This window comes from Rhopalosiphum padi, chromosome 3 (assembly GCF_020882245.1).
Source record: "Rhopalosiphum padi isolate XX-2018 chromosome 3, ASM2088224v1, whole genome shotgun sequence".
Classification (NCBI taxonomy): domain Eukaryota; kingdom Metazoa; phylum Arthropoda; class Insecta; order Hemiptera; family Aphididae; genus Rhopalosiphum; species Rhopalosiphum padi.
The window spans coordinates 33264178-33289463 of NC_083599.1; the positions used below are offsets into that span (position 1 = coordinate 33264178).

Below are 25286 nucleotides of genomic sequence, written 5' to 3' on the forward strand. Positions count from 1 at the left end.
TGTCTCTAAAAAAATATAAAGTGAAGTAAAAAAAAAACCAAATTGATATTAATTTTTTGTATTATAATAATATGATGTCTTACAAAAATAAATGACGGATGTGTAAAATAATTTTTTACGTTTTAACACCTAATAGATTTTGTTTTAACTTTTATTATATTATACGAACATTGTGTAGATTGTACCTACATCTAAAGCTTAAAAAAATATTAATTTCTATCACATATATTATAAGAATATTATAATATTTAATTATTATTAGTTGTTTAATATGGTTTATTAGCTATTCCTATTTCACTTTGTATATAAAAAACAAATTAAAAAAATATTTGAATATAATTCGATTACTATATTTATAAATGTATTATTACCTAATATAATTATATATTCATTATTTCTCCTCATAATAATTATTACATAGGCAACTCATATTATACGAGGTATATTCAGAAAGTAAGTTTAATTTTCTACTACAATTTCTTGTGGATTTTGCGTGGAAATAGTTGATAATATAGTATTACTCACAGCCCAGACCCGGCATCTTATTTTAATCTTTTTTTACAAACGAAATCATCTCTTTGTAGCTAAATTTCAACAACGACAATAATGTGAAAGAAGTTGTTAACACATGGTTGCAATCGATCGCAGGTGACATATATATTATATTTCTATGATGGAGGAATACAAAAACTAGTGGCCCATTATGATAAGTTCTTAAATTTAATATTGGTGATAACTTTATTGAAAAATGGCTTAATATACTAACTGGCTTAATATTATACTTACCGTTTCAATTAATTATTTTTCTAAATACCTATATTATATTTTACTTATTATTTTTCCCGACGTAACCTACTTTCTGGACACACTTCGTAAAAATCTTGGTAGTTTGTTTCAATAAATTTTTCCTCTAGAGAAGTACGATATAAATTCATATTATCGTGTAAGCTAATAATTGTACGTCATTAAATGTATTTATGTTAGATTGGATTGTTTTAAATGAACAAGAAAAAATGATATTTTATACACGACGAACTTAGAAAACTAATACCAGTGATAACTTTTTAATAATGAATAATCTTATTTTAAACACCTAGCTTAAAAGTTGGTTCAAAAGTAACCTAAATTGTTAAGTTCCAAAATTAAATTTAATATTGTTAAAATCTGTATTTTATTTATTAAGTTTCACGATTAATTGTGTCGGTTAGAAATGTGTATAATGTTCACTATTATGTTTATTTTTAATAATTGTAATCAGTGTTTTAAATCTGGAGGATAATATAACTTATAAGTACTTGTACAAAGTTCTAATTCAACATCGATTTATTTTTTTCTAGTAAAGTAATACTCATATTATATTAAATCACATAAACTGTTTTCACATTCTCAGCAGCTCCTAAATTGTATCCATTAATGCTTACATATTTTATCCTAGCAATTTTCTCGCCGGTTGTCATCTATGCATCACTAATTGTTAATTTTGACCTTTTTTATAAGACAGTTCAGCATTGGTTTTTGGGTTATCATATCGGCTATTTAAAAGGTCGTACATAATTTGCGTATCAATATTATTTAATAATAGAACTAACAAAATTATGTATACCAAAAATGCTAGTTATTTTTTAACTTTGATCTTAAAATTCGCACATGTCTAAATTTACTCTCATAACATTCCATTTTAAAATATTGTAGGTATAGGTTTTCTGTTTTAATATATATATATATATATATGTGTGTGTACCGTAGTAATATTGTGTAGTTAATAAGTTAGCAATAACACGATGCGATTAACATTTAAAGTGTACAGGTGACCAATCGATTTGTATCGTATAAGTATATTAATCTAGAAGTAAAATGGTACGATATTTTTGCACAGGTTGCACAGACGATGCGAATGATATACGGCCCCATTCCTCTAACCTTCAATATATTATTTTATACCAACAACCCGTAGTTAACTGGTCAACCGACCGTTATCCTTTCTGTTCGATAATCATCACATTATAACATAAAATATACAATTCTATCACTATTTTAATAATTATCCTAAAATCTCCAAATACTATACACCGATCATCATTATTGTGACTGACATTTTTTAACAAATTCGTATATTACGTTAGGTTAGGTTGTATATGTTTAATGATTGCTATAATTTATAATTATTGTCTAAGGTAACTAGCCGTAAATATAGCTAATATAGGTATTTATTATACCGACAAAAATTAAGTTAATTTTTCATTGCCCATTGCCCGTTGCGTATATAGGTATTAGGTACCTACAGAATATAATATACCCCCCACGGCCCCATAAATATTTATATTTAAGTTTATTATTTATACAAATAGAAATCTTTCTGATAACGTATTGCATTTGTATAGAATATTTGTTATTATAAATATAGAAAACTGTAATACAGCCGACTTGGGATATATTATGTACATTTTATGAAAGCGAATACAAAAGCAAAATATAAAATGTGTTGAATAGGTACTTAAACAGAGTATTATATTATATTATAAAATAACTGTGCATAATAATTCAGGTTGCATGTAGCTTTACTATTTTTTTTTTTTTAATCAATACTTTAATTGAAGTCTGAAACCAATCTTTATTCAACACATACCTATTAACTTACTACCAACACTAACCCAGTTATTCTATTATATTATTGTGCATTCATAAAATTGTATGTGCATTATCGGTAATACATAAACCTACACTTAATACAATATACAATATATTTATATATTATATATATATATATATATTATGTTTGTTCCAACAACCTATAATACTTATATAATGACACTGTTTTAGGTTTAGTAAAAACCAATAATTTAATTTAATTCTTCCATATCTAGAGAATTATACTTATTCTTAAATACTAATGTACACGTATCGAATATTGAACAAATTAGTTTAGTTAATTCGTTATTTTGATAAGCAATTGGGAATATATAGTATAGCAAACAATATTAATTTTATGAGGTTTAAAAATTTTTTTATGACTATAATGAACTTCTGTGTTTAACTTTAAACGCTGATAAATAAGAATTTATTTGATACTTTTATATCCGTTAAGGATACTTAAAATGTAAGTTGTTTAAAAAAAAAACCAACCCCTATACATATATAAATGAAATATTGTATTATTATAATCGAAATTTAATAAACTAATGACTTACGGTTTGTTCGTTTCGCATGTATTGTCTTTGGTCACTTTACAGTTGTTCTTGAAGTCTTCAAATATTCGTCGGCAATCAGATGACGATTCACAAACAGTCAAGGCATGGTTGCACGAAGCTAGCGTTTCGATGTGGAACTGGTCGTATTCTGTCCACAGATAAAAAAAACCGCAATTATTAAAAAAAAATGTATATTAAAAAGCTACCTAAGAACTGAGTGTTGTTAAACTATACAACAATTAAAGAAAAGGAAAAAATTACCTAAAGATAAAAAAAAATTAATAATAACAATTTTGGGTGGTTTTTTACTGCAATACTATTTATACATTTAATATAAACATTATGCACATAAAACCTACGCACGATGTGTATGTATAAGAATCAATTGACAAAAACAATGATGTTCTTGACAGACTTTGCAGAAAAACTACGACTATATATATAATATATATCACTCATTTATACGAGTGAAATAACACGGGGAACGAATCGAGTGTGGATCTAAAAATGAAATGAACGGGGGGGGGGCGGTAGATGAAAAAAATTACTTCGAGTACCTAAACAAAAGCGTCGTAGGTTTAAATTTTAATAGTAAATAAAATATTCCGACATTTATTCGTATTAAACTCGAGTCGACTCAAGCGTAATGATGACATGATATTAACATGGCGCCGCAGACCCAGAATAATAGTATGCGTTGCGTTCAAATAGTTTGTACCAACGTACGTACGTATCCGTGCACAGTGCATGACGATTTCCGACGAAACCGATTGTAACATAAATCAACCAAAGACGTTCTATACAATAAGATGCAGTTTAACTGCCGGTGCGTGTCTTCTTCGGAAGAAAAACAGTAGTACCAAATTGAAAAACAGTAGTCGCAAAAGCGAGTTATACCTACCGGCTTATTGTTCGTCGCGAACGTCGATTTGTACGTCTTTTTTGCGTCTAATATTTGAAATATTTCGAGTAAATGCCTAAAGGCCACCTCCGGGGGGGGGGGGGGGAGGCGACGGCTTCAGCCCTCATTGCACCTCCCCTTTCTCAACTTGTATCCGCGCTTGGAGCGCGAACCCACGTGATCCGATTCGCGGCTATTATATACTTCTCCCCCATCAACTTTGCACCACATCACTGACCCATCTCCGCTCTTGTATAACGTCTAATGGCGAATAGTTTTTTTTGTTTTGTTTTTATTTTTATTTTTTTTTAATCGTAAAAAGAAAACAACGCGATATTATGCACGGTAAACACGCCGTAGACATAACGTAGTACTATTGTATCGTACGTGTGTGACCCCCGACGGATTCGTAAACAATTCGCATAACGATAGCGTGATTTGTAAATGTATATAATAATACAATGCGATTTGAATAGTTTATATTTAACTAGAATCGAAAACGTTTGAACGCACATAGTACGATATATAATTGAAATACCGTAAATATATTATATAATAAGCTATGCATAACATTATGTGTATTCCAAAACATTTGGTTACGTTTTTATAAGTTTTTTTTTTAATATCAATAAAATGTCAAAATGCTTACGTGTGGCCAGCCGAAAGACATCGATGTATTATATAAACAAAATATATTTGATCAATATACACGAGGAGTGTATGTATGTATGTGTATATATTTATATACACACATAATGCCACTTGTTAGTTGATTTTTATTTTATAAAATAGCCGTCCAAAGGTCACACGCATCACGCAAATATTTAAAAAGTCTACAATATGTATAATAAATGTATGCAATTTCTTTATCGATTATTTTATTCAGGAACATTCTATTGTAGTTGAGAAGTAGGAACAATCCCCTTTGAGGTCGTTTAATAATGTATAAAATATTATAACTGATTTGTATTTTAATTGAAAATTAAATTTAGCATAATCATCTATGTGAAAATGTGGACTAATTATTGAACAAGAAAAAGTTTGTATACCTAGAAGACATGTTTGAGGCAGGTAGAAAATAATTACAACAATGTTTTTATTTATATTTTTATGCACACGGTAATACATTGAAGTGTTTACACTTGTCGAATTAATAGTGTATTACCATGGACACCGCTTATAAGACTCGCGGATATAAGGTCCAGTCGCTTATTAGACTCAAAATCGTCTGAAACGGTCCGGATGTATCCAAATACATTATAAAATTATAAAATGACATGCATTGTCCCTGGATCTGCACAGTATGTACACAATTTTATAATGCCTACATAACGTATATAGGGGCTATAATATTTATAACAGCGAAAGATAGTCAGGGCGTAACGCGTTAATATTACTGTTTATTTATTCACGATATCACCTATATATATATATATTCGATTAAAAAATAAATTAATAAGTCCAATCATCCCTCACTACAGCTTGTATGCCATAATAATGTAATAACAGAACTCAATAATAGTATATAGACAGAAGGTGGTTAACATGTTTTTCCGGCATACCTAATACCCATCATACCGCCTGGAATCCAATATAAGTATTATATAGGAAAATTAATGATAATCGACAGTAAAAATATACGTTAATGGAAATCGTAAGACACTTGTTTGTATATTACTAAACAGACAAGAGAATTTAACCGGTGAACCACGGCACTATAATAATATACCTTATACAATAATTGTGTTTAAATTTTATTTTCATTCAGCCGAGTGTTTAAATAAAATTATTTTACCTATGAATTTTAGTATTATGCAATCTAAAACGCATTAATCGTATATATGCAACTATCGTTAACTGCAGTAATGGAACACATGACACAATCGGTCAACTCTGAATTATTAAATTTGAAAACTATATTGCCACATCACATTCGAAGCAGTATAACGTATAATATATTATCATTTATATTATGAGTTTCGGTATATTTAGGATTTAACATTTTAACCAGCATAAATGTTTAAAAGGTATCGCAATCAATGTGCATTTTAACTATAGGTAATAACAATCAAACTGATCCCAACATGCCAACTATTATCTACATAAAATTATTTTTAATACTATTGTTAGTATTATTATAAATTTATAACGTAAATATTTTTGTAATTACTTCTAATAAATGTAAAATTATAATAAAATATTTTATACAATTTAAGTAAGACACTATATTTTAGTATAAAATAGTAAATAATATTATGTATTTGAGATTTTTAGGTAATTTTAAGAGTTACTTATTAAATACATAGTCATGATTTAACTATTTAAATATAAAGTTTTAAGCATTTTTAACTTAAATTTAATAACCGATTTTTTTTTTTGACGAAATTATGTTGCCAAAAATTTGAATTTACTTCAAATAGTTATTATAAAATAAAAAAAAAATTAAAAACTTAAAAAATGATATTTTTAAATAGTATTGTTCTAACAAAAAATGTAAATAAGATCTTGCATTAATATATTTTTTATAAATATAATAAGGCGAAAATGAAAAATCCTTGAGGTGACTCAAGTTTGAATTACAAGAAAATAACTAAATCGATTTTTTAAAACCGATATTGTGTACACATTCTCAATTTATCTGTATTTTTTTTTTTAGTACTTTCTTATTTATTTGAAAAAGACTGAGTTTTATACTCCCAACATTTTTGAAAGACACAATTGGGTACAATAAATGGCAAAATAACTACCTTTATAGTTGAAGATTGGAACATATTTTTACTCCGAAAATTAATCAATCTTGGACACAAAAATTAAATACACCCGTTTTTAAACCAATATATTATCCATATCACTCCGCACGAAATATAAAATAATATGAGTATATAATTAAATTTGAATTGATATCATTCAGCCAGTTAAAGAAAAAAGAAAAGTAATTACCAAAGTGACTTTAAAAAAATAACCTATCCCAAACATAATATCAAAAACATAGGTATATTTGAGGAGAAATGTTGCGGATATTATGTTATTATATGACTTATTAAATGGTCTTATCTATTCTCCTGAATTATTATCTCACATTGGTCTTAATGTACAAACTCACGTATTAAGAAAATCTAACTTTTTTCATGTTTCTCTTTCCAAAAATAATTATACTTCCACCTCGTTTTTCCCCAGAGCTCTGTCTTTGGCTAACAGTATAATGGATCATGTTGATTTTTTTGCTATGTCGCGTTTTGTATTCAGACAAAATGTTTATCTGGCTTTAAATTTAATTTCTCTTGGTTAAATATTTTTATTATTATATTATTCTTATTAATTTTTTTTTTTTGCGTAACCATTTATTGTTAATTAATGATTTTTACTGTACTTTATATTTATTCTTTTTTGGCTGTTAACTATTTCCATTGTTACAAATAATTTTACATCATTATTGTGTCTAATTATGTTATAAGATAAGCTACACTGTACTTATATTTTTTTCCAATTACTAAAGGGTTTTTTACCCGTTTATTATACATAAATATACATAAATAAATAAATAAATAAATATTGTGATTATATAAAAAAAAAAACAACAGCTTTATGATATCAATAATAGAACATTCCCAAGACGTTATCCCGACAATGAAACTTTTTACAGCTTAACGTTATTTATATATATATATATATATATATGATCCGACTTAAAGGTTGTACGAAGCCATTTATTTACGAATATACGCATTTAATACCACTGTAATCGAAAACTAAAGTGCTGCAAGTAATTGATCAAATTAATCTTTAAAGAGCTCATGTATGTTGCGTAATAACGTTGATACACATTAAATTATTATCGTTATTATTTTCACATTAAATAGTTAATTTTTATTCATACTGAACTATCGAGTATGCATAACACGACTAATCAATCAATATTATTCATTGGCCGAATTGTTATAATTCAGTTATATTCGTTACTTGAATTACTTCAATAACGATATAAAGTGGAAAATTACTACTAATTAACTAGGTATTTAAAATTAAAATAAATAGGCGTCTCTTAGCTCATATATCGTGCAAGCCACACAAACAAACGATTTTTAAAGTCGTTTTATCATCATCAAGATAAATCATTTCAGATTATAATCATTGTTTTTTTTTTTATGATAATTAATTAATTAACAAATCATATATTATTACAATATTATACGATTTTATATGGTGCAACGCGAGTAAGTAATTAAATTAATAGAATAATTTATTTTTGAAACATTGTTATTTAATTATATTTTCTAGTTCAGCGTATATTTGGCGAACGAAAGGAGCGGCGAAAGAACGTGTCTCGCGATCAGTGAAAACATATAAGTCGTAACGAGTTAAGTTATATACTTTAATAAAGGATCGAAAGTCGCAAGTGTACGTTAAACTACCACTATGGAAAAAAAATACCAACAACTTTAATAGTGAATTACACGCGTTTACTGATTTTCTAAATTTGTAACTAGTTAGATGTCTACCGTTTTATTACTCAACACATCTCACCCGCACTAAAACGTACGTACACATCGTAACTTTCAATACGATTTCGTTTGAAATTGAATTACTTAAACTTAGAACTAATTTCTCAGACACACAATTGATCGAACTTGCGCATTGGAAAATTAATCTTGATCTGTCTATTTGTCGTGTGAACGGTATACTTGAAAATTAAAATATTTATTAGTCGAAGTGCATAATAATATTGTTGTTTATGGCGTTCTGATTAATAAATAACTGATTTAACATAATAATAATAACAATACAATACTACAATATGCAACTTGTTATTATACAAATGATTAATTGGACACGGTTGAATAACCGTAGATACGACTGTGCTCCACCACTATACTCCGTAAAAATAAAAATAAAACTTTGATTATTCTCGAAACTCTCCAAATTTATATTTTAAATAAGTACAAGCTATCAGTATTAATCTAACATAATTTACATACATGGAATACTAAAAACTAGAATCTAGAGTTATTATTTAAATACAGCACAGATTAAATAAATACAAATTACCGAACTATATTCAAATTATTTTCTGAAATTAAAAAAGTAAGTATATTATTTATAGCAGTATACGTATTAAGTTTTTGTACAATAGAAAAATCGTTTGGCACTCATTACACGATCAATGTGTATTGATACGAAATGGGGAAACAATCAAAATACATATTTTGAATTATACCTATTGAAAAGTGATCGAAACTTATACATTTGTAATTTATAATAGTTGTTTATAGATTTATATGTTTATTATACTAAGTTTTTTAGAAAGGTTTTTGTGTACGTGTTTCGTAACTATATGCAATGCGACAACTTCTACACGGCTAATCCCACAGGATGAACTAGTCTAGGAATATATTTGAGGACCTAGTTTCAATTTACTCTCTCACACCTATAGAAAACATTTTTGTATACATCACCGCCACCACAAATATGTATTTTACATTTTGTATTTTTGTACCTACGCCATCGATCGATTCATGTCCTTACAGAATAAAAGATATAACAAATGTATGGCTCCTGTGGTCAAGAGCCGTAATACTAGATTAAACGAGCTTTTAAAAAATATGTTTTTTTTTATTATTACATCGGTTATGACCCGTTAATGATTGCTGAAAATTGTTTGTTTATTTTTCACATATTATAATAATAATAACTTATGTGAAATATTTTATTTTTCAATTCTCCACATTACTAAAATTAAAATATAATACAATGATGATAAATAATAGATGTATTATATTTTTGAAAATAATTATTTTATTTTGTAACTAGCATTTGATCATCCATATTATAGATAATGGCCGGCATATATAATTAGTGTCATGAAAATTTATTTAAAATGGTTTTTTTTAACGTTTTAATAATTGTTTTGCCATACTTTACTTAGTTGTTTGACTTATTTCGCACCGTAATTTTTTAACAAATCAATAAAAAAAAGTTATGAAAGACGAAATTGACTATTTTAGGGCATGCCATAAAATTTTAATCACTACTCCGGTCGTCATATTGATGAATTAATTATTAAGTTATAAAATACTGGCTAGTGCCTAAATATATTCAATATTTATACATTTTATAAATTGGAATTCTCAAAAAAAATCTACTTTAAGTATCAAAACAAAATTGTACAATTTAACACTTAGAATTGAAACAAAAAAAATTATAATTTAAAACTTTAAATATTTTTTTTAAACAAAAATCTGACAGGTTATGTAAAAATTTTTTTTAAAAACTCAGAAATCTACTAAGTGAATGAACAATAAAATTCGTAACACAAAACAACTACCCTGTATAGTATATACCTAATATTGTATAGTTTGTATCCGTGGGTTATTATTTGGTACAACAATAGTGAATTAAGTGTGTACTTCTACAAAAAAAAATATATAGCTAGCTTGGCATGGTTTGATGTGCCAAAAAATAACATTCTCTCAAACAAAAAGGGAAAGCGTACGGGGTAGACGGACTGTGACATAAACGTCCTTACATACTAAAGCAATAACAAATCGTAGGTACACTTACAGTGTAAAAAAAATAAAATTAAAAATCTATTCGAGATAATACCTATTTATTTTTTCATTAACCACATAGGTATAAAATCGATCTACCTATGTTTGAACATTTGATTATCAGTTTTTTGGTGTCCATACATTTTTTGACAGTTAGATTTTAATGTTAGTTTTTACTGAATGTTGTTATATGACATTTCCAGATTAACGGTTATTTAAATTTAAATACACAAAATTAATAAACACATATCTTTTTTAAACTCAAATAAATACAAGAAAAATTAACTAAAACAATTTATGTTTATTGTCTTATTTTATTATTTTTATTATTACATTTATATCCATATTTATGTATCATAGAGTAACTCATTATGTTTTTGAATTAAAAAAAAAAATAATTAACTTCCTGTACATATTTTATGCATTTGTATATCTGGGGTCTGATAACTCCCACCCGATTATGAACGTTAAAAAAAGGCCCACGCCTACTTAAGGGTTAATCTAGCACAAAGTAGTTGCATTACTAATCACTATATCTAATATATTACAGTATAATATATAGAAATTATAAAAACAATTATATATATGTCATAAATAACTAATTATAATAAATAATAATAAATTAATACCTAATGGAATAAATCTGAGTATTTTGATATTGTCTAATAAAATATTTAATATGGCATACATATTGTGTTTATATTTATTATCACCATTACGTCTTCTAGAAAGATTTTAATAGTTATTAAATATTACATTATTTAATCTAAACTGTCTTATGGAACTATAATATAAATACGTTTCAAAAATTCTCCAGAATAGTAATACAACTACCTCAATATATAATATCGTTTTACTCCTGAATATTATGTAACCACTATACCGCTTTACTTTTTCTAAACATCAAGCAATTTTAATTTATAACTACTCTAAAAGATTTTGTTAAAAACAAGTTTTGAAATTAAATAAAATGTGCATGATAAATAAATACAAGTTACTGAAATTGACGACTAGATTGATATGTGAACTAAGTAATATCTAAAAAATAAATAATCATGTAGACGTCATAATTATAATGGTATTAATTTTTGCAAGAAAAATTTTTAGAAAAGTAATTGTGTTATATATATAATTGTTGCAAACTCCAACCCTTTGAATTAATTATTTAAATATAAAACTTATATTTTTTTATAACAGTGTACTCTACATGGGTGATGATAATATAATTATGACATTATTTTAGTATTTTTTGTGGGTTTTTCTATAACATTTATTATCACGTAGACAATTTTCAACTATATGGCCGACTATAACTAAGTCATATATTTGTATACAATGTATAGATAGCCCTTATTTTAATATATTTTATTATTAAGTCTTTATTTATCAAGTGTTTTACTTATGAAAATATGAGAAATGTTAAACTATATAGACGTTATAATATTATACTCATATTAAAATTAAATATTTTTCAACTGAAAAAAAGTATAAACTAATAATTAATTTAAGATCGTTTTTATGAATATTTTTTGGACTGAAAACGTAGTGAAACTGTCTGGGTACTTGTAATAATAATATTAATATTTTGACAGTTTTATATTAAATTTCTTTATATTTATGTTTATTCTAAAAAACATAAGTGGTTCGAGATCGTAGGTGATTCGCCGCTCAGTAAAATTATACTAGGAGGTTGAACGACAAATTTATAATTGTTAAAGTTCATGTGCCCATCTGGGATTTAGAGGCGGCACGGCGTTTAAAACTATTAAAATCGATAATAACATTCACTCGGTCTGAACTCCGCCACGAAATAATAAATACCTACTGTTTCTTTTGCTTAACTTTATAATAATAAGTATAAAAAATAGATTATTCGTTCACGACTCCCGAAATAAAAATAATATAATACGGCTACTGCTGTATACTGTTTATATAATATTAATAATAATAACATAATTCCAAAAATAAAATAAATGATATTGTCAATGTTTCCCGAAGTAATGTTTTCACCTCTGTTTTTTAACGTTATGATTTATTTAGTATTTGTTCACGTTATTATTTAATTTAATAAATAATGTTATTATCTATAAACAGTATAAACCTACTCCGCAGACTTATAAATTCAAAAATTCCAGATTAATTATTATATATATATATATATATATATATATATATATGTAATTTTAATAATTGTATTCCTTATGTACAGGATTCTTATAAATGTTTTCAATACTTATTCAGTGGTATATTATAAAGCTAATTATTTATATTATAATATAGTAAATGAATATTTATCTTGTAACAAATTTATTTTTTTATACCATAAAGCTTAATAATTCCAATAGCCTTAACGTAATTGTGTGTAAACATTACAAGAAAAAGTACGTGTACCTTGGCCTTTACGTTTGATTTGAGTTTTACAGGGATATTGTAACAGATACCAACGTATTTTATATAGAATTTTTTAAACCATCATAAAATATTTATTGTTACAGTTAATAATAATTATTTAACCAGTATATAATAATCATTGTTTCAATAATAACTACATTAAAAAAATATATATATTAATAATTGTATAGCAATACAACTACAATGATTTGAAATACAGAAACATTATTCACGTACAGTATAATGTTTTTTTTTGGAAATAAATAAACCATATGGACCAAAAGTCCATCATGTACAGAAATAGCTAATTCCGGAAAAGTTCAGCCTTTTCTTCTTTTTCAGGACAGACCGGATTGAGCAGAAAGTAATAAATTATTAATTAATGAGAAACCTATAATAGTAGTACAATGGTTATTTATAAAAACTAATACACTATATTGTTGTTCGTGTACATTGTAAATAACTTAAATCTTTATTACTAATATGGCCTTGTTATAGTAAAATAAAAATATTTTTATACCTTTAAGGTATAGTAAAAGTAAAAAATATGGCAACCTTAAGTATAGAAAATACTGAAAAGAGTAAGTGACTGCTCTGCCGTACAGTTTTAGAAGTTAAATAAACATCATCGTTGAGAAGGTCGCTGTTACGGATGTGTTACATTTGAGTTCTATGATGTGCTATTTTAAACGAAAAAAAATTCTAAGTAGAGACAGTATGTTAGCCTATTATCGTATAAATATACTGCTATTAATTACTAAAATAATTTATACTAATTTATTTTACTGTTAAAAATGCGGTATAATCTATGATAGGCAAAAGCATACAATTAGTATATGTTTTGAAAATGTAATTTGTATATGAAAAATAATTTTTGAATTACAACAAAAGAACCACAATTTATTGTGTCTATTTATCTTTAATATTTTTAAAAATATTTTGAAAATTTCATTACATGTATAGAAAATGCTAATGTATACATAATATTGTAATAATTTAAAATAAACGCTGTTGTTTGTTTTAGGTTGCATCAAAAAATTAAAATCGATTTTATTGAAAACGTTTTTCAGTTATTCTTTAACTTTTTTTTGGTTTTTCCAAATTATTCTTAAAAACTACTATGAATTTTCAATATTGACTTTTTTGAACTATAAACTAGGTTTAATTATCTATCAGATATTTACAGAAAAAAAAAACACATTGTAAAATCAATAAATTCTTAGTTTCGCTCAGAATCTAAAAGTAAAATTAAAATCATTAGTCTTTAAGAATCAAAGAAAAATAATAAAACGCAAAAATATCTTATTTATTTGAAAAAATTGATATTTTCACTTTATTGAAGTTGTCCCAGAAGGCATTTTAGACATCCAAAGGAGTTGTAATAAGCAAATGTTCAATATTAATATTTCCAGAAACAACATGTGTGTTTGAAAAAAAATATATTTTAAATATGCATTTAATAAGAAAAAAAATATTTAGTGATACAATAATTGTTCTGTATGACATTATAATAAAGGTACATCTTACAAGTATATCTTATTTTTTCGATACATTTTATTACCTGTTCATATTATAAAACAATAAGAATACTCGCATTGTCAATATGTATCACCTTTTTACGACAAAGTAGACATATTGATTAATAGAAATAATTTTTAATACATTTTATATTATTATAATTTTTTCAAAGACTTTATTAACCACTGTTTTATAATACAGTAAATTCCTATTACAACCAATACCAATACAACGAAAATTCCTGTTATAACGAAAGCCATAGAAGTCCCTAGCCGAAAAGCAGGGCTTATAAAGAGCTTATTCGAATTTTCATTATAACGAAATTTCTGTTATAACGAAAAAAAATTCAGTGCTCTGGAGTTCGTTGTAACGGGATTTTACAGTACATAATTTACCCAATTATACACCACGACAACAGTTTACAATATATGACTGTAAAGGAAGTTAAAAAAATTTTTTTTTATTATAGATATAAATTGAATAGTGTATAAAATATAAATATTGTTTGTTGAACTTAAACGTAAAGATGACGGAATATTGATAAACTAAAAAAGTGTAACTATTATACTTCACATATTGATCATTTATGAAAGCCATAATAATATACTATATTAGTGTTGGTATTTTTTAGTACTATAATAAGTATTTAATTTAGATAATACTTCAAAAATGATTATAAAGGTATTTTATCTTTGATTATGTTTTTATGAGAGTTTAAATTATTTTAATAATTCATATTATGGTTGAGAATGCACATAATATTAAATTAGTAAACTACAAATTACATTATACACGTTATTCATTATTTTTCTTCATATAAACTTTGAAAATGTCACCGATTTCATCCTCGAGATTGGTGGGTATGTTAACAATTTATAACCCTCGGTGTCCCGCGTGATTTCGACATGAAACGTTTAAAAGGTCGAGGCGTAGTATTAGCGATTTGTTTAAAAGCTACCTATATAAAATAAAGTCAAATAAATAAACCTAGTAGTTAAAGCAAAATATGCTACATACGAATTCGAAATTAGTCTGCTTAATCGATACGGACACGATAGAAATTAAAATACTATAAAAAAAAGCATCTTATTTAATGGATTATTGTATAAAATCAAAACAAATAATAGTAGATACATTTTTCATTATAGTCTTGTGCACTCGCAAAAATATTTACCAGGCAATCGTTATGGATGTCTAGAAGAAACCCGCTACGCTCGGGCATAGTTTTCATAAGCATTATGATAAAAAAAAATTGAAAAAAAAATTATATATTATCAGATGTACATGGAATTTTCGGTGTTGCCTTCAATTGATTCGTTCAAAATATATAAATAATATATTCATAAATTTAGAAGACTATACATTTTAAACTAATTGTTCCAAAATAAGTGTTTTACTAAGTTCTATCAGAACACACAATCTAATATATTTTTTATTTTTATAGTAAGCTAAATTCAAACAGAACGTGTATAGTGTACATAGATAGTGGTAGACATCATTAAATAACATTTTTGATTGATTATAATATTATTATGGATAAAACAGTAACTATCTAAGGTAAGTTCTAATAAATACAACTCAAATAAAAGTTCCATTTTGGTAAAAAAGAAAATTCTACACAATTTAATTATATTCCTGTTATTTCGGGTAATTCAAAATGTACGGTAAAAAAAAAAACAAACAAACAAACTAGTAGTTACCGAATGAATTTTTTCTCTAATTCTTTACCATATCACATGTATTTTTTTACACAAATCACTGAATTAGTTGCCTCTATTTTATTAATTTATACATTTTGCGACTAAGTGCTTAGTATTAAAAAAAAAATGTCTTATACAAATGTATTAGTTCAAGATTTCTTATAAGTGTTATTTTAGCCTTCCACACAGTATGGGTTTTAGTTATTTTATTTGGTATAACGCATGTGCTGTTATATATAACAAAGACTAATAACTTCTATGCAAAATAAAATTTTTATATTTTGAATATAGATATTATGAAACATATATTTTCTATATGAGAATGGAAGCTGTTGGACGACCTAAAAAATATAAGCAAAATCATAAACATCCTAACCCTATATATTATATATATATATATATATATATATATATATATGTATAAACGGTATGGAGCAAAGATAATCCACAATAATAATACTTAATATATATTATAAGTTCCACTACTATTTTGCCAAGGTTTTAATCGGATTCACGAGACGTAAGGAATATACAGTATACGCATTATACATACCAGATAATTCGCGTAAATACAATTAATTCTAAACAAGCATAAGAGAGGTACGAAACGGTCACCATTCCTACACGGAACGCGATAATAATAAAAATGATTAATCCGCATTCTACCTTTACGAACTACCCTGTACGTAATCCTCGTGAAAAGGATGGCGAGTTTCGTTGGTTCGGAAGTAATTCGAACTAATTTTTATGCTTATTCAATACTAGTTTCGTCGGACTTCCGTCACGCTGAAAAACTAGATAGTTTAATTAAGTATAAATGATCATCTGAAGGTACTGCAAGGGAAATAATCCGATCAACAATTGATTTGATGGCGAGACAGTCATTATGGAAAACTAATGGGGACGTTGACCAGCTAAGAAAATGGCGATGATATAACGAAATTAAATAACTTAATTGCAATATTCGAAGAGAGACGTGTAACGTCATTTATTTAAGACAGTGAATAAATATTATATTTTTTTTAAGTATTTTCAAATTATGTAAACGTAATTGCGAAGATGCATCATACTGATTTTCAGTTTAAATTTAAATTGCATGTATTTTGGGCTCCTTTTTATATGGTTTATCTCGTAGCCCCGGGATAAGTCGAAATAAGCTTAACAAACTCTCGTAGGCTTTCGCAAAATAAAGTGTTAACATTTTTTTCGATTTTTTTTTTTTTTTTTTGTAAACAACTAGTGGTGTATGTATGCAAAATTGTCCACTTTAAAGTATCGAAAAAAAATTATAAATAATTTAATAATCAACAGAAATAATTATTGTTTCTTAACTTATAATCACTATGATCAATATTCAATTTTAATATTAAACATTATAGGATTTATTCATGTATTTTACCTACTGAACATGGAACAATGCAAAAATGTGTATAATATATTATTATATAACAACAAATTTAAACCGTAATATTACAAATTAATACAGTTCGCCCATTTGTCCTCGACATGGTTGATTGCCTATAATGTCTATATATTACGTCTTATACGTTATCGAAGCGCTCAAAAATTATATGTCTCTAATAATGAGTCCTACCTGTTTTTATATCCACTTTATATATATACACACATACATAATAATATATTGTGACGAAGTCCAAGGTATTTAAAAGTTTCGAGTTAAAAATAAATAAATAATTCAAAACCTCAGAATTCTTTGCACATTAGTATATTCGTGAGAGGAAATCGTAGCCACTTTGTATACAATTATACCTACTGTATTATTCATGAAAAATAGTAAATTTATAAAACTTTAATTACTTTTAATTTAACAACGACTATTAAATGTATTATTTTGTTATCATATTTATTTTTGTTTAATTAAAATTGTTTTCTTATCGGTCATACCTATTATTATAATATGATTTATAGGATCATAATTTATCTTTCTAATTATTATTAAGAGATACCGGAAAACAATTAACTCCTCGACCGCAGTGTACCTAAATTGCCTAATTATAACGCCGTGCAGTTTTAAATTTTATTACCTTTTAAACAAATAATTAAACCTTTTCGTTTGCACATTTTAATTTTTCACGGCACCCTGTGCGTTCTGATTTAAAAATATAAACGATTATTTTTCCAATACTATCTAGTAGTATATTGATAAAGGGTCAACTAATCAACGATGGTGAGTATTATTCTCAAGCATACAGGGATAAATGTAAAACGAGTAATCTGTTCGTAAACTGCATAAAAAAAATTAAGTTTTATTGAAATTTATATAAATTTAATACCTGAATTTTTTGATTAATTATTATTTAAACTACCTACAATAACCTAATGTATTAAAACATATACCTATTTAATATGGTTGTAATATTATTATTAATACTAACTATTACTACACTAGCTGGTAAAGTAATGAAATGATAAAAATTACGAATGGATGAAACGCTTACAAGTTTAGCATTATTCCCATAAAAGCCACACGCGTCGTCCCGCCCAGTATGATCGTAATACTATGAATGTTTTTTAAAGTACAGAAAAATAAAAATGTTTCCAACGGCCTATGCATGATCATAACACACATATTTTATACATGAAACACGTCAGTGCGTAAAATCGACACGAATAGGCTATATTTCAACATGATATTCCACAGTGACAATAACATCACAATAATATTATCATGATGATGTAGGTACATTATAATATATTCCAAATAGTCGCGTATTATGATATTATTATATTTTACCATATGATAAAACGACACGTTAAATAATACGGGTGCAAAAATGATAATATCAAATTGAGAGGATACGAGTGTGAAATATTTCGTGGAGCGTTTTAATATTTAAATTTTTCAAGTATTTCAAATTTCGTCAACCTTGAAATATTTCGGTTTTTACTTTTTCATAAGTATTTTTTTGGAAACACGTAATTGACGCGTAGTATTTAGTATTATATCGGTTATAATGGTTTGCCGCAGTTTAACGAAAAAAAAAACTTAATTCAACATACCGTTTTATTTATCTAAGAGTTAGAAGCTCACAAAAACGAGTAAACTCTCGCGGGAAACTGTTTATGTGCATTTCATATTTTTTTAAACATTGCAATGGACATATCACATACATGCATTATTAGACATGGAGTTTTTATGTCTGAGATGTTCTGTAATTGCTCATAAAAAATGAGAGTGAATTTAAAATTAAATAATACATTAGGCATGACATTTTTAAATGGCAAGGTTGTCTTTATGTGAAACATAACTTACTTGAAATAAAATGTATCCAAGTAACAGCAGTAAAATACAATTTTCATTTTTAAAGTTTTTTTTTTTTCTAATAAAATTTAATATTTTTAAAAATTCTAAATATTTTATATAACTATAATAATAATTATATAATATCAATACAAATATTAATGTTACACATATAATTGGAAAATATTTTTTATTAAATGGGCATTTCATCATGTAAATGGATGAATCGTAAATCAAAATTGATCTATTTAATGATATGTATATTTTTATTGAGATAAAGTTAGGCTTAATATTTGTATGAGTTCTTTGTAGAGTATATTTAAATTATCCGCATTTACATATTATGAATATTTTAATATAAAAATATTATAGGTAAATTTGGATGTCTTGGATAGCAATTTTAATCCTGTGATTTTGCTTCATTAATTTAGTGTGTTTGTATACTTACGCAGTTTTTTCATATTGTACAGTACTGATGACGTGTTTGTGGCGAAAAAAAATATTTTATGGTATTCGTCCACTTATAATGTAATTTTTCCAGGGTTAAGTATATAAGTGGTTTGTCATCAATGCCGATTGGAAATATAGTTTCACGTTAATGGAAAACTCTTGTGTAATTCCATTTTCGAGATTATAATATAACGAGAAATGCTGACTATTGACTGCAACTTCAAAAATGTTCGTTTAATCAGAAAATTATGTACGAAATATAAAATTGTTCATCTAAAACTTTGATTAAGTAAAGTTGAAACAGCTCTGTATATCGATATCACATCGTACTCATTTTGTATATCAATAAGGACTGTCATTCCAATGTCCGCTGTTCGCATGCAACTGTTTCACATAATATTTCTGTTTCGATGTTGTTTACGTAGCAATAATTAATATTATAAATTATAATACGCGGTCTTAATGTGAAATATATATTTTATAACCATTTTTTCTCGTTATCCATTAAGTATTATAAATTATAGTAATACAATAACAATGTTTTAGGTCGGGGTCGTGGCAAATATTCTAAGTAAATATTATTTTTATTCTTTTTTTTTATAGAAACGTAATACACAATCATAATATCGTATCGTAATGTTGTGTGTTTGAAAATAAAATACATACGTATTATAGAAAACTGTGTGTTCGTGTTCTATTATAGGTATTACTGTTCTGTTTAAATATACAATGGGTGGCATTCATATATATATATATATACATGAACAAATAACATCCCGGTTTTTTTTTTTATTATTATACACTTAATTATTTTTTGTACTTAAGCAAAAATTAAAATTAAATTTTTAACGAGTGTAGGTTTAATTTTTATAAAAACTAAAACATTAATCAAAATTAATTTTATTTAAAAATTGCTATTAAATCAATTAGGATTATTATTATTTTTTTTTTAAATGCTTATAATAAGCATTTTTTTAGCACATAAATAAAATTTATTTTTGACTACGCATGTAGTAATAATTACTATATTTAATAAAAGTAATATAATTTTGATTTAATTTTTAATTAAAATATCAATAAAACTGTGTTTATACACTTTTAGATTTTTTTGTTACGGCGATAATCAAATTCAATCATTTGTAGTAATAAATATTTAACCGTTTATACATTTTTAACAACAAAATTATTTATGAATTATTTTCATGAATTTTATCAAACGTTTAACTACAATTACTTATAAATAAAAAAAATCGTACTTATGTATTATATACCATTAATGTTTAAACAAATATAATGAAAACTCAAGAGGAACCTTGTATTAAAGTTTCAAGGTTTTTGAATGCTGAAATAAAAGTGAACATTTTTTATCGAAATTAATAAAAAGAAAAGTGGGCAAGTGGGTATCGCTCTTGTGTATAGTAGAGATGGAGAGTAGGTCACTGAGGTGATATGGTAATGGATGTGTTAAATTTGAATGCAACGACGGGTAGCATTGTAAACCAAAAACGATTCTGAACGGAAATGATTTGTCAGTCAATGATAATTAGTTGGATATATTATATTATTACCTATATTTAAATTGTAATATATCATTATTTTATGCGATTTCGTAAAAAATTAAATTTCATACGCTCATAAAATGTTTTCTATATTGACAATGGAATTTTTTTTTTACAGTTACTTGAAGGAAAACTTATGGATAATCTAATATTGGATTTTTTAACCTTAAGTATAAATCACAAACATTTTATGAATTTTCAACTTCAAAATTCTTTGCAAATTTTCGTGATTTTGATATATTTTGTAAACATTTGAACTTTAAATGCTTATAAACAAAAATTGTGACTAACGGTTTTTAATTTTTTTTTACTACGATAAGTTCAACTTATAATAAACCTTGTATTAAATTTAAAGATATTTTGGATAGCCAAATTTTTTTTATCGGCATTTTAAGAAAAAAAACTTAGAAAATTCGAATATTTAAATTGTCTATAAGTAGCTTAAAAAAGGTCAAAATATTTTGAAAATTATTCGCAAATGGATAACTATAATATAAACATTTGGTGAAAATTTCAAGTATTTACAATGATTCGTTTTTGAGTTACAGCAAAATCAAAAAATCGATTTTGTCAAAAAGTGGTTATGCGTAAACTTCCCGTTTTGCCGTAATTTTTTCAGGGTTTATCCCGATGCATTTGAAAACCATTGGAAATATTTTACTTTTGACCCCCCCAAAGTACCAACTAGATGAATTTTCCTTTTCAAAGAGGGGCTGAAGACAAAAATCGAAGCATTCTTACTACTCCAAAAAGTGATGACAGACACAAAAAATTATTTTTAACTATTCTTGCCTTTCAGTTTTCACGGTGTTAACATAATAATATATTGCTGTCAATTATTTTTTGTTTTAATTTTACATTCGTGTTACTATATAATTATGTCATTATTAGGTCATTTAATTATTATTATTTTTTTTTAGTATAAAATATACTGCCGCTTATGTGTGTAGCCAGGATTTTTACACCACTTTTCCTGCCATCTTAAACCAAATGGCGTAATACTTTTAATTTATAGTTATTTCGTAAAACACCGTCATCACTGAACCAATAAGGTTTGGTAAAATTTCTACCTCTTATTATTTCTAAATATTATCTCATAAACTACGTGATTTCGTTTAAAACAATTCTGTCTAGCCATTATTTATTCACCGCAAACTTTCCAAACATCGTTATCATACGCCATCCACAAAAAAAAAACATTTCCATCACTTTAACGCCTTATGTATTTATCTTAAATCCTTCACACGGTGAATATATTACATGCAATAAGCGATGAAAAATATAATAGGTTAAACATTTAGTTTTTCAAAATATGATTTTTAATTTCTATGAGATTTTTTTTTATAAATTATGACTATGAATTTCGATAATTATTAAATTGTATCATTTTGAAAATATTCTCACTCAAAATTAAATTAAACAAGTTTCGGTTGATTTATTTTAGTTAATTTTATGAGGGCAAAATTAATTATTTCAGACTTCTCTTATTATTATTTTTTTTTTTTTTACAATTATTCTTAATCTCGCATTACAATTTAATTATTATTGACGTAAAATTTAAGATTTAGGTAAATAAAACACGTCATTTTAAATTAATATATTTTTATCGAATACTTAAAATAAATTATAATTATTTCAGTTTTTTAAATTGTAATAAATAACAAAATAATTTATCTACAATACCTATATAGTATTGTACATTATTCTACATTATACATATATGCTATAGCAATTTATTATGTGTCAATATAATAACTTAAGTTAAATGAACTTAAACCATTCGATGTATTTCTTGTTAGTTACTATATGTATCTCACAATAAACAATTTTCTATTATTCACTTTATCGCTATATCTTCCACGAGACTACTTTATATCTTATACACGCACCAAAGCGAACACTTCCGGTTAAACGCATTACAACCATATATAGGTCGTATGCGACAAATACGACCGACGATGGTAGTGGACCGATTAGCCTATGATGTTTCACCTGGTGAATTCGCACACATATTCCTATCCACTACGTCGTATTTTTTTTTCTTCAAAGTTTTATATTTTTACAAGTTTATTTTTATTTTATTTTTCCGCTGCCTACGCGCCTTATTCGTGTACAAACTACTACAAGTTTTGTAATAATTCATCTGTCCGTGATATAATTTTGGGTTGTTTGTTATTTGTCAAAATAAATAACTTTATATATTATTATTATTATTATAAACTTACTCTTCCGTTGCGTCATTGCCGTCTCTTCGCCCACAACCTACGTGTTAACTGGCTCTCTGACGACGGTGAATCAAACACCGGGGTCCCACGTGATGTTTACCTTTAAACTGCGTGTCGACTTCACTAATTACGCACAACAATGATTATAATATAAAAGTCTTTGAAAATGGATTACCGTACAACAATCAGGCACGTCTCGAATGCACACAGAATAATAGACGTTATTGTCAAACATTTTCAAAATCTAACTGATCGTATTTTTTACGAAAGTACACCAAACAGATATTATTTCACTCCGGCCGAATAAGTGCCGAATAAGGTCAACTATACGCACGTTTGGTTTAAAATAATCACATGACCGGTCTCATATATATATATATCAACAAAATATTAACTACAGTAATTTTTTATCCGCTTTTGTTATAAATTACGCGATAAAACCGATTTAGAGTGTTCAACCGTATATAGTATCACGTTTTTGGTTTATTAAATATGAAAAGTCGTGTTTGTGTCTCGAGTCATTCATGTTTTTATATAAGTACATTACTGTTCATTATCCGCTGTCACTTTTGTAGTTTTAGTATCACCTTTAAAGCGTATAGGTGTCCGTTTGTCGTCATGTTAGCACCTACCATAACCGCGCAGTTACTTTGGTATTTTTTCTGCCTTAATAATGTTAAATTACTTGTTACATTCAAACTTGAATAATGTTTAATCGCCAATTCAAATCGCAGTCGCTTTTTAAAAGTTTAAATATAATCTAATAACTATACATTTTCAAGCAATTTTTTTTTAATTAGTATCTAAAATTTACCACTCAATGATGTATTATTAAATATTAACATGTTAAAGTTAATAATTTGAAAGTTATAAAAATCATTCGTAACCTATGCTTTATTATACGTGGATTGTTGTTATTTTGTCATTATGGCTAATTTCTAGCTCCCACTAGATACTTACATTTCTCACGGTCCGTCGCGTCATCTAATTTCACTATACTGTATACTAATTTTGTGCCTTCATGTATTATATTTTACAACCGTTTCTGGAGTTTTACCTTGGAACACGCTTAGTGGTTGGTTTCGATAAGAACATTTTAAACTATATAGACCTCTAATCTCTCCATACACATAACCAGCCCATTCTAGCTGATCGGATTCAAGGAAACATTTAGTATACTACCTACTTCAGGTTTCTTTAATAAAATCTACGTTTTTTCTCTTTTCGTATTTTTCCGTAACTTTGTTTTTCATTTATCTGTACATTTTCTTAACAATTTCCTCTTAAAAATTAGTAGCTTCGTCTCATCTCTTTGGGACGTAGCCCATTTTACATAAGCATATATAGCTATAGGTAAAAAGTTAGAAAAATATAGATTTTCATCGGTCTCTAAAAATAACATTATTGTATTTATTAGTTCAAGGAAATATATACCCGATTTGCTGAGGCGAAACTAAATTTTACATTGTTATTCACTCTAAAATATTTAAAATCATCAACCTTCTAAAAAGTTATACCTTAAATAATTACTTCTATTCAGCTCGTAG

At 26.2% G+C, this 25286-nt stretch overlaps 1 protein-coding gene across 2 annotated transcripts in view; it reads right to left on the reverse strand.

Moving 5' to 3' along the window:
- Positions 1-25286, reverse strand: part of LOC132927398 (uncharacterized) — a 199823-nt gene that overhangs the window by 90916 nt on the left and 83621 nt on the right. For both annotated transcript variants that reach the window (XM_060991918.1, XM_060991919.1), the window contains exon 4: positions 3189-3336. In XM_060991918.1, the coding sequence (XP_060847901.1) occupies positions 3189-3336 (148 nt within the window). The remainder of the gene's footprint in view (positions 1-3188; positions 3337-25286) is intronic.